We start from the raw sequence: 12,261 nt of genomic DNA, 5'->3' as shown, positions 1-12,261 counted from the left end.
TCTGGAGCTAATTTCTCCTCCACTCCCCAGTCATCAGGCTTCTCTAGCAGACTGTTCAGAGCCACAGCCTAAATTATCCAAACAGGAGGATTGTATCTGTCTTTGAAAATGCAAAGGAAAATCAAGATTGATAGCTAGCCCTTTTAAATACCATTCTTATACTGCAGCTTTGACTTGTAGAAAAGATTGTCATGTTTCAGTGTAGAGGAATCATTTCTGTATGACAATACTGTGTTAATTTTTATTTTTTTTTGCACTTTGCTGATCCAGATATAATAGTTCTATGAAACATTGGACATGGATTGGATGAGAATGTAATAGTGTATCAGGAAACGGATCAATTAAATTTCAGCATTTGCCCTGTTACCTTTAGTGCAGGAGGCAATTTAAAAATCCTTTTAAAGTGAGTGTGTGAAACCTATACTCTAAATTTTCTTGAGGAATGTGTTAAAGTATTAATAACTTTGCTCTGCTGCTGTATAAATGCTTTGCTTTTAATCATATTGTATGCAAATGAGTGTTCCATGAGCAGTTTATTAGGATTATTTTCTTAGTTTGCAATTTAAATGTTACCAAAGAATATTAAACCACACAAATGTGTGAGACTGCTTGTAGCTCCATCTGCTGCCTACTCAATTATACAACACAGCAGACTTTTAAAAGGTATTATAAATAAGCGTTTAGAAATATATTTATGTAGACTTTTACAAGTCATACTGTAATTCATTTTCTTAAAGGTGCTCTCTCCACCTATGCCTGTAAAACATCTGTTCCATTACACACAGATATAACCAGCCTGCGTTTTAAAAATTACATGGTTTAAGCTTTCAATATGCAGTTTCACTGTTCAGTTAGTGCAACAGTTTTAAAGTTGGGGTCCAAAAGTACCAAAAGATAAGGAATTGCAATCTGCCTTCCAAAACATATTTGTAAAAGGAGAAGCTGAAGAAAACAAAAATTCACTGTATCTATTCAACTGCATGAGGACAGTGGAAAAATAGATATTGAGGCAGCCAACATAATGTTTTTTGAGAGCCATGTGATGAGTTCAGTATCAGTCTCGGGAGTGGCACGCATTGCCCTTCTCAGAATTCACTTGTCCTTTTCCTGGTAAATTTAAGTACACAATAATTCACTGTGGTACACCACACAAATCAGTTGAAGATTAGTTTTAGTACTTCAAAATTGATTCGGTCAAATGGAGATTACATACAATCAGTCACAGAAGACACACCAATCCCTAGTTTATTATATTGTTCATATTTACAGAACTGACCCGTAGCTGCTTATAGTAATACATAAAAAAATGCCAGACATTCCATGAGGAAATAACTTCTCTCTTAATTTTAGTTCAATGTCAAAGGTAAGTTATATGGCCTGGCAAAATTTTGTTCTAAATTCTTGCAAAATAAGGTTGTGGTATGGTATTTTTTTGATCAAAACCAGCTAGTAACAAAATGCATGCATGCTATAAGTAGAATTTACAGAGCCTGGATCTGCAGCTCTTCATGTTGAGAGCTGTTTTCCCACTGCATTTTTGTTGTGTAGTGCATCTTCTTGATTCTAAGGAAGGGAACAAGCTCCAAATGTTTTTTTACACCTGGTCTCCTTACAATGAAAACAAGAAACTGGTTTGATTTCCTGTAGTAAATGGTCTGACACTTTCTTCCTCTAGATTTTTGTGAGGGAAGATGGAATTTTGCCCATACCATTATAGATCATTCTTACCTGATGGTCCATGTTGATTGACAGTGTGTGCCATCATAGCTGACATTGCTGACTCTTACTGTTTCGTTGAAAATGTTCCTCTGAGTTTTATGTTTGAAAGCCTGATCGCTTTTGTGGATTCCAGTTTTACCGAAAAGAACTCTCCTGACAAAAGTCTAGCTATATTATACTACTGCTGCACCTAACCAGTTAGCTACAGTGGAACCTGAGAATGTAGGTTCTTCAGGGCTGTCCTGAGACCAGTGTCTTGCAGAGGCAACTAAGGAATTCCATATGTGGAAGGTGCTCAGAAGAACCTAAAGCTGAACTAAAGGCTTTTCATGGTCCTGGTTTCTTCCTGGGTTATATCCAGGAAGGGCCAAGTCTTGTAGCAAAGTAAAGCTATTGACAACTGGGACTTCTGTGCCGTGTTTCCAGCAGAACTGTCCTCATCACTTTGTAAAAGCAATTGTGAGCAATGAGACTCGGCTTGTCCTGTCTAACCTTTGTGTCATGCCTTGCTATCTGGCATTTTATGAGAGTACTGAAAACAAAACACCTCTGTATCTGCTGTAAGTCACTAACCCAAGTTACAATAGATTACTGAGCGGTTGAGACTGCATTGTCAGTTTAATGATTTGTGTATTCATTGTCTTTAGTGAAATCTGTGCTGATGGAAAGGGCTTCATTATAGAGCTGTGGAAGAAAGGCTTGCTCTGGGATAGCATTTTAGGAGTTTTATGGATTCCCCTTGCGACTGTGAAATATGCAACAGATGTAAGTTGACTTTCTGTGGAAATATAAAACAATGAGTAACATCCAACCAATTTCTCATTCTTAGCCAAATACTGTAATGTCATTTAGGATCAATGTATATTTCTATCTCATTTGTTTCGGTCTGTAATACTGAGGTATAATGCACGTGTGACTCTCAACATGGCAACTGATATGTGTTAGTCATATATCCTGGAGAAATTGCTTATACTGAGTCAGGTATAATTCGTTAAGTGGGTTAGAGTTCATCTGCACTCATGAATTATTAGGGAGGCAGGGACAGTTTGGTTTACGTGATTAGACTGAGGGAGTTTCAGATTGAGGTTCCTAGCCTGGCTCTTCGTTGTGTGGCCTTGGATATCTTTTATTAAAATGGGCAAAATACTGTTGTTTTGTCTTTCAAGAGAATCGGTCATTGTCTCAAAGAGGAAAAGAGAAATTTGCCCAGTAGTACTATGGAGGTAATTAATAATACAATGAGCATGTAGAGAAGGATGAGTGGAGAAATCGGGTCAGCCCAAGAGTTGTCATGTATCCACCATAGTCATAGTTAGCCACCAGAACGAGCATGCTTGCTCTCAGTAGGCTAGAAAATAAAGAAAAAAGGTTTCTGGGAGTGTGGAAATACTGCAGCAATCTGCAAGTGCTGCAGAATTGTCTGAAATGGGAAAAGTAAGAGGTACCTTGTTCTAATACTCCACAATCCTCTCATTCATAAATGGACTTTCCCACTTGCAGTCCATGGAGTCTATTTTTAAGAAAGTGATTCTGAATTAGAGGAGATGATTTTAATATTTGTAAATAAAATTAAGTTTGTCTTCTTTAAATTTTTTATAAAATAAAAAAGGCAATTGATGTTGAGATAAGGGAGGGAGAATGAGGAAACTTCTTCCCACACTATCTGCCATCAGTCTCTATAGCTATTTCTTTATAGAAACTAATAAATATTCATGTATACATTGAACTGACATTGCAATTATTCTACTCGGAGAATGGAAGCAGGGGAAGAAAGTAATTCCTGCCTAAATTAGATGTTCTGTATCACAGCTGCCAAGCGCCATTTCAGACCCCAAGGCAAGTTGTTTTGGTCTGGTACCCTAGCTGTTGTTCAGTTAAACTTGCTGACACAGAGGCTGTGGCTTAACAGTAAATACTGAAACTTTAAATAAACAAAGATACAAGAGTAGAGATTGTTTTGTGCTTTCCTCAGACCCTCTAAGCTTTCATTTATAATTAGGCCGCTGTGGAACTTTCCTATTTATTCATCCTGCTCATCATAAACCTGCAGCTCTGCTCTGGGCTTTATGACTCAGAAATAACCTATAAGGGAGCGTTCCTTCAGAAACTCTTTTTTGGCTTGGTTATTAGCATATATTGATTGCCTCAGTCTTGCTAGAATGTACTTGTTTGGCACCAGTTCAAAGGGGAACTGGAAAATCTCAGTTAAGAGTAATTTTCAATATTCATATTTCTTGAATCTTAATCATCTGACCATCTTAATGTATATTTGCCTATACTGTAGAGCAAATATTTTATTACTTTGATTTCCATGCCTTTGAGAAAACTTGATGAAGTACTAACTACTATTTACATAAACAAAAGTTGAAAGAGTCTGGAATGGATCCTAAGCCTATTGCTATCGTAAAGAAACTCCTATAGACTTGGGCAAACCTTCATTTAGGAAAAAGTGGATAATGCTATAAATTCTACCCAGGTAACTTTCAGAACATTTTTTCCTAGGAAGGTCCAGGTTCATGGTGGACACTGCATTCTGAAGTAATAAAAAACGGGAGTGAGATTCAAGGCACAAAAACACCAACTTCACATGAGATCTTACTGGATGTCTACTTTGCATTACCATTTGGTGAGTTATGCATTGAGGTCTCACCTTCCAACCATTCTGTTTCACTTTAAGTTCCTGAAATAGTGGCAAATAGTAAGTTTTCTATAGAATCTTAAATACATACTAATCACTTGAGCATTTGTATAACGGATACTGGTAAATAATGGAATTTCTGAGAGCCACTTCCTATGAGAAGCTGGATGAGCTGTTTCGCTGGTTAGTGTTCATCCGTATGTGGATTGTAGAGCTAAAGAAAGTACCTCTTTAAGGCTCAGTCTACTAAAGCCTGTGTGTTACAGATCTTGTATCATGTCAGCTTTGACCAGCTGCTTGTACAATGTAAATTTTAGTAAAATCTAGGTCCTCACAGCATTTTTACTCTTATTAACAAAGGTTGTCTCCTTTATGAATTGTGCATATGCAGATGGAAACTGCATGTCTGTGCATGGAAATAGGGTATATGAAAGTAGAAATGGAAACGGACCATCAAATGATGAATGCATCACCTCACACTATTTCCAGCTATAATACAATACAAATATAATACAAATATAATACAAAGAGATTGACTTTAGCAAGATTATCAGTACCAAACAAGCTCACAAAGATAAATTAGCTTAATATTTTACTCTTTAAACAGTCTAATGAACTATGGCTAAAAAGAACAATTCTAACATTTACACAAGAATAAAAAAATGTGAAGAAATGTGAATGAGAACATTATTTATCTTTTGAAAGGGAGGAATAGAAGCGACACCAAAAATCTGTTCTTCAGCTGTTTGATGTTTTTTTTTTTAAAAATGTATTGTCTGAAATGGAACTGGGCAATACAGCTGATGCTGATTAGAGCAAGCTGGTTATTTCTGATGTTTCTGGGTGTAGTCTGTGTGACTGCACTCCTGTTAATACATGGGGTGGAATGCATCCCTTTTCACAGAGTAACTGTGGAATGCTGTGAATTCTTTTCAGTCACAACAGGGCCTACATCTTTGTTATTTGGGTTATTTTTAGCCAAAATCACTCTTTATTTACTACTTCTTAGCCAATAAAACATTGTAAAGTTAACCTAAGACCTAGTCACATCCTGGGTTTTGTTTATTTGATACATTTTCCCCAGCAGCTACAGGCAATTTTCAACTCTCTGAGTAAAAAAATCGTATGGAGGAACTTTTTTCTTGCTATTCACATGTGCCTCCATCTAGATTATTTTCACTTTTAAGACAATTTTATTTCCTTTAAGCATGATAGAAAGTGTACATGTGTCAAATGGACCGAGTCCTTAAGTATGAAAAGGGAATAGTAATACAAAGAGGGAGTGGTTTATAAAGATGACAAGAAAGGACAAGAGTTTGTGCAATAACAGTGGAATACTTGTTACCAAAGGATAAAAGTTGGTACAAATTGTATTTATCCTGTGCCATGAGTTCTGCTTGAAACCACCTTTGAATCAGCAGAATGTTTTTAGTGTGTGCTTACATAGTTTCATATCTAGAAACCTGGTGCAGTGCAGGTCTGTTACAGAAAATCTAACTGCGTTTACAAGCTGCAAATTCAGATTGTTACTGATTTCAGGCTGCTACGTAGAGGGAGTGTTGGTTTATAGGTTGATGCCTGTGTTCTTTTCCCAAATAAATTTAAGAGTGTTTTAAAGACGGTCCCTGGGCCTGCAGACATGGAGCACTGCTTAAGTCCTGCAGAGGTCACCCTTACACTGCAGTTTTCTGTGCAGAGGGCAGCATGCAGAAGCGCGGCTGGGGTATTGAGAAAGCCAGATACCTTTATCAAAAACACTTAGCTTTATCCTCTACCTGAAGTTTGACTAAGGCATTACATTTTGATTGCTTATTCTGTTGAATGACTCTGAGCTTAGCTGTGACCCGCTGAGAATCTGTCTTTGACTATCCCAATCAGTACAGCCTCTTTGTTATGACCAATTACATTAGTTAGGTGGAAGACTGCAGTTATTTTTCACACATTCCTGCAAGATTTCCATATGAGAATGCCAGATATTTAGTAGAAATATAAGAGCCTTCCACGCTGCTTTACCAATAGGGCTTCATTTGGACTTGAAATGCTATATGTAGCAACAGGGAAGTGCTTTAACATCATTAGTTCATTCATGACTGCTTTTTTCTAAACTATCATCTAATAGTAGTTGTGGTAACAACGACATTGTCTTTTCACCATTGCCATCTGGACCACATAGGTCCATTAAAAGGCTGCAAAGTAAAATGAGGATCTCACACATTAAAAATTCTGCAAGCAAATTCACAGTAAGAAAATGCAGACTCTAGATGAATACTGCAGTGGAATTGCAAACATTTTTAATGTTTCTAGAAGTCAAGTTTTTAAAGGATAATCAGGTTCTGTTATGAAATACAATAATTTTGATTCAAATGTGTTAGGTCATTCTTGTATGAGAAGACAGAAGAAAAGTTAGAAGACATCACTTATTTTTTTCTTAAAGTCAGCATTAGAGACATATATTGTGCTTCTTAACATTCAATTATACTTTACATAGAGAGTATAAGCTAAAGAAATTGAAGGTAGTTTTACCTAAATGGAATGTGTTTGGTAATAGCTATAACTTTTAAAGTAATTGTGTGACATGGGAACTAAGATCTCATTTTGCCAAGTAGCCTATGGAAAGTCAATAGGACTTCATGAATAATTTTGGAAAATGCCATGCAGGTATTCACCTCTTAGTCTTGTTGAGGTTGATCTCATTATCACTTTCTACCATATATATTAATTAGCAAATGAGGATATGAGGTAACAAGAACAAAATAACAATGATAAGATAAATCCCTGTTTTTGCGTTAGACACCATACTGATTCACTGATACACCAAGCAAATGAGAAAATTAATTTTTCTGATACAATTTTGATCAGTCTAAGATAATGTCATGAAAAATCATGGCAGAGTGATTGGGAAAACTTATGCATCAAAGTATAAAATTCCAAATACAGAGCACCTTAGTGTGATAATTCACTTCTATTTGCAACCTAAAGTTTGGCATTAACCTATGCAGTAGGAAAACCACAAGATCCTGTTGTTTTACGAAGTATTTTCTTTATCTTCTCTTTGTTTCACAGCAGTGTTGCTTTTATTTTGAGTGAAAAGATATGACACAGATTTACTTTTTTGACCACAAACCAAGTGTGAGTAAACAGTGTGAGAAGAAATTAATCAAAACATAGTTCCTAATATGCAACCAAAACATCAAAAATGGAAAAGATGGGCACACAAGTTCTTCTAATCAGGATGGAAAAAAATTTCCTCACAGTCAGGGCCCGACCATAAATCCTTTCCTTTCACTACAGCTAACAGGCCAATTTATAGAGTAAAACGTTCTGCAGGAAATCAGTTTATACCTCTAATTGCATATGAGACTTGCCAGGTTTCTCCAAAGAAATAAGAACTTGAAAAAAGGTCAGTTCTTAGCCAATAGCATGTAGAATTAAAGTAAACCCTGATCCCTTACTTGAAACAACAACAAAAAAACCAACAACAAAAACAAACAAAAAACCCCAAACCAAAACAACCCCCACACACATCTAGGCATGCTATGCATGGATACATAAGCAATATGTGGCCAGTTAAGAACTGAAGTTGGACTGGAAAATTAGGAGATTAATTTTCATTTTTCCCAATCCAGCAGTAGCTCATTTTTTAATTGTGAAACGAACTGTTTTCCAGTTTGTATAACAAAATGGTAACTGGTTTAGGCCTCTTGAAGTTTTCAGAGCAATGATCAGAAGGTGACCTTGGAATGTTGTTTCTGGTGTTCTTGTAAAAAGTGATTTAATTATAATAATGTTTTGTAAATTACTTGATTAATTCCATATTACTATGAATCTAATGAATTAATTTCATTAATTTAATGTGTACTCCCTCTTATAGAAGTTTCTTCTGTAAAATGGACTGAAAGATTTCTAGCAGCTTTCTCTTCCTCTACAGATACCCAAAAAGATTTAGATTGCAGAGGCTGGCACAGAGGGACACCCCTCCAAGGTGAAAGATGTTCACGCCAAGATACGTATGATAGTCTGTCAACCATGGAAAGTGGTCTCAGCATAAAAGAAAGTGAACTAAGGTATTTTAATTTGTTCATATCAGACATGCAATATAACATTTATTGAATTTTATTTTTTAAAATTTCTGAATGATACTGTGATAAATATACAATTATTTCTAGCAATAATGTGACTAGAAGTTTTATAAACATATAAAACCACAAGGCATATATTTCCATTATTATGGTGGGACAGAGCATGATAAATCTTCATAAACTATTGAAAGAAAAAATGAATAATACTATATCCTGCCAAACCAGTTTGCAAATATGTGTGCCTTCTCAGTGAAGCACTGGTAGTCAGAAAAGAGAATTTTGGCCTACAAAAAATGTAGATATTAAAGGTAACCAGAAATATCTTTGGCAAATTCCTACAAAATGAGAATGTAATCTATTAAAGATGCAAAAGGGGTAAATAACACCCTAGAATCTTTTGCAGTAGATTTTTAGGTATATACAGATGGCTTCATAAGTGCAAATGTGTTGGTTCATTGGTCTTTTTTGAAAGTGTTTTAAAAAATAATATTTTAAAGACAATACAGGTATTTATTAGCTTTTTTATGTCCTATAATGGCAGATACATGGTAAAGCAAGTTTCTTTCAAATAAATGGAACATCTCACCAGAGCTGAAAGTCGCTCTTTCCATGCATCCTTGTCTCTAACCATTCCTACTCTTTTCATCTCTAACCCCCTGTTGCAGCCATGGGGCTGCTCTCATCTCCTCTTTTCCATCTCTTCTGGAACTTACTTTCTTGAAACAGGTTGTCTTGAGCCCTGTGTTGAAATGAGAAACAAGAAGCACAACTCTCTGGCTTGATTAGTTTTCTGTGTGTTAATTGAATACGTTCAGGGATAAATGGAGAACACTGAAAGAAGCAGCATTCCTCCCTCTGTCAGCTGATCACTGGTTTCTCTGTGTTGTCCACCTCCCTGGGTGGTCATAAGAGTTCCACTTGCCATTCAGCAAACCAGACTGAGAACACATCTAGATTAAAACCAGAAACATTTTGCCAGGTTGCCTCAGCTTTGTCGTCAATTTAACTTAGCAGATGCTCAAATATTTTGTGTTGGCATAAAGGAAGAGCAGGGGCATTTCTAGCTTATTCTGATTGAAAGTGTTAGTGGATCAGCAGTCTAAATAATAAGACACATAGTGACACATGAAACAGGTAGTTTTTGACAAAGCTCCAGACAATATAACTTTATCTTGCAATAGGAGACTAGGAAGTCTTACGTTACTCCTGTTTGCATTAACAGTGACTTTCCAGGTGGTGGTCCACACGCAGTGTTCTGCCTGCATGATACTTTAAATTTAATGTCCACAAGACATTAAAGAAATTAGAACTGAGACAAATAGGAAGAACAAATAACATTTTTGGAGTGCTTAATGGGTCAGCAAAATTGACACATGCATGGTCTGTAAAGTTCCTTGTTACTGTCTTGCTGAAAATACATTAGTTCAATGTGGCTAAGCATTGAGAACGCTTCAGTGGTATTAACAATGCAAAGAATTGCAGTGTTCACTGGCTGTGAGTGTGGAGGTCTAGATTTTTTTACTTTTTAAACAAGCACCTCTGGAAAATCTACACAGCTGAGTCACCTCAGCAGGTCATTGGGAGCCCTACTTTTCCTTAATAGCCAGTCTTCAGTGATGTCTCACAAAGAGCAGGAAGGCTGCTTCTTCCCTGCCTAGACCATGCGCCATGGATGCAACAAAATCCAGTTCACGCAAAGTTAAAATAAGGGCTACACAAAATGTGAAGAACTGCTTACAACCAAAATTAAGGTAAAGAATTCAAGGACCCTGCCACAAACTGAAAACTGTATTCCAACTGATCAAAGGAGAATTCTTTATAGGAGCAGTGAGATGTGAAGATGTTTGTTGTGTAGCTACATGTTCTGTAAACACTGTACTGTATGTGACAGCAGTTTATATTAGGAGTACTAATGACCCGAAATTATAATACCCAGAGCAGCATAAAATTGAAAAGCACAAATGGAACAGTGATGGATTTATATTCCTACATATTTTCAGAAATTAAGTATCCTTCTTGAATTAAAAGTAGCAAAAAAGAGCAGAAGTACTAAATTCTAATCTGTTTCTTCAGACTACAATTGATCTTTGGGATTTGAATAATGAAATGATGCTTGATGCAAATTCGTAGTTATGTTATTGTTTAGATAATATCTGTTAATTTCCAGCTACCTTGTACAAGTCCTGAAGTCTAAGATACTGTTGCAGTATGTATTGCAGACATTTCCTGTGTGCCTTGTTTGTATTGAGACACAAAAATGCCTTTGTGATTCAGATACATAAATGGATGTATAAGGAGGGAAGTGTTGGGATAATGGAATTTAACTGTTACATTCAGTTCCTTGGACTACTTGGTATGCTGCAAATTACGTAAGTGGTTTTGGTTTCTTATGGATCCTACACTGGTGGATAGTTCCTTCTGTGGAGGTGGGTTTTGCTATATCCTCTCCTTTCCCTGTATGTTCTTAGGCCATGATTTTACAATGTAGTGTGTTCAAAAGCAGAATTGGCTTAATTTCTATTGCCTGACTTTGATCTCAGCTCTGTCCTCTTGAGTATGGTGGTACAAATCTTTGCCCTCATCCTAGTTTAAAAAAAAAAAAAAGGAAAAAATTTGTAAGGTTGATTATTTTAAAGGTAAATTTTTACCAAAACAGTTTTACAGATTTGGCAGTGACTATTGCAGATATTTTTTCTAGTATATCTTTGAATAGGTACAGATACAAGGGGCAGTGATTGGAAGAAAAGGTTAGAGTTGTTGCTAACAGTTTTGTATTGTTGAAATGCAGATTTAGAGGAGACAGAAGAGTGCTGGTAAGGTGAGTGCTTGCCTCTCATCTAGGTGGATTAACAACTACCACCTGTATTTATAAGCTAAGCATATGAATTTGTTGTTTTTCTAAAACACTGGAACAATGAAATGCTTAGTTGTTGCTTTCTTGAGGTACAGAGTAAACAGTGTGGAACTAAAGACGCTGGTGAGTGAAAGATGATGACCATCAGGCTGTCATCTTCTTTTAGGAGCACTCTCTGGTCATTCAATATTTTTCATCTCTGATCGCCTGCCATGAAAGATAATAGATTCTTAAAAGCTCATGGAGATTAGTGTTTTGCCTAGTGGGGTTACAGTTAGATCTGCTTCCTCTGTATGGGAGGGGAGACCGGGGAGACTCTGGAGAGCAGCAGTTCAGTGTAGCTGTTGCTCTTAATCACCGGTCTTGATACTCAAGCTTAAGGCTTTAGTGAGATGATCAGTGTAGCCAGGTCCAAGACGGTGCCAAGAAAGCTGGACTGGAAGAACATCAGATATTTTTTAGGGTAAGAAGATCAAAAGAATGTCTGAACAAAAAGGAAATGTATAATGAAATGTGTCCCCTTTTTGGGGGAAAAAAAACAAAGAAGCAAAAAAGCTTAAAAGCTTCTGCCCAACAGGTCTTAGGTGATACAGGGTTTTGTGATGAACAATAAATGGTTAAAGATAGTGTGTTTCACAACTCGGTATATACTTAGTTTAAATTAAATTGGACCTATTGACAGAGTTGGCCTTTGGTTTTGTGTGCCTGCCCTGTTCTTACCCTTGGGCGTGTGTCTACATAGGGTTCAGCTATTCAATAGTGACTTTCTGAAAGCTTAGGAAAGGATGGGGGCAAGTCCTGGCATGGTTTGGGTGTTGCAACTAATCGATTGCATCTAGAGCACGAAAGGCATTTGGTTCCATTTTTGAAGCTGGTGTATTTACCTAGGCAGGCTACAACACCCTTCTGGAAGATTTCCAGAAGGGAATAAATTTTTTTTTATCTAGTTGCTTTGAACAAGCAACAATGCT

At 36.6% G+C, this 12,261-nt stretch overlaps 1 protein-coding gene across 1 annotated transcript in view; it reads left to right on the top strand.

Annotated features, from left to right (window-relative positions):
• LOC130152876 (protein unc-13 homolog A-like) overlaps positions 1–12,261 on the top strand; it is a 60,376-nt gene that overhangs the window by 6,198 nt on the left and 41,917 nt on the right. Inside the window, exons 4-6 of the mRNA XM_056347092.1 lie at positions 2,367–2,484; positions 4,222–4,345; positions 8,286–8,421. Of these exons, the coding sequence (XP_056203067.1) occupies positions 2,367–2,484; positions 4,222–4,345; positions 8,286–8,421 (378 nt within the window). The remainder of the gene's footprint in view (positions 1–2,366; positions 2,485–4,221; positions 4,346–8,285; positions 8,422–12,261) is intronic.

Source organism: Falco biarmicus, chromosome 7 (assembly GCF_023638135.1).
Source record: "Falco biarmicus isolate bFalBia1 chromosome 7, bFalBia1.pri, whole genome shotgun sequence".
In the NCBI taxonomy this organism is placed as follows: Eukaryota; Metazoa; Chordata; class Aves; order Falconiformes; family Falconidae; genus Falco; species Falco biarmicus.
This window is presented reverse-complemented; position numbering and strand designations above follow the sequence as displayed.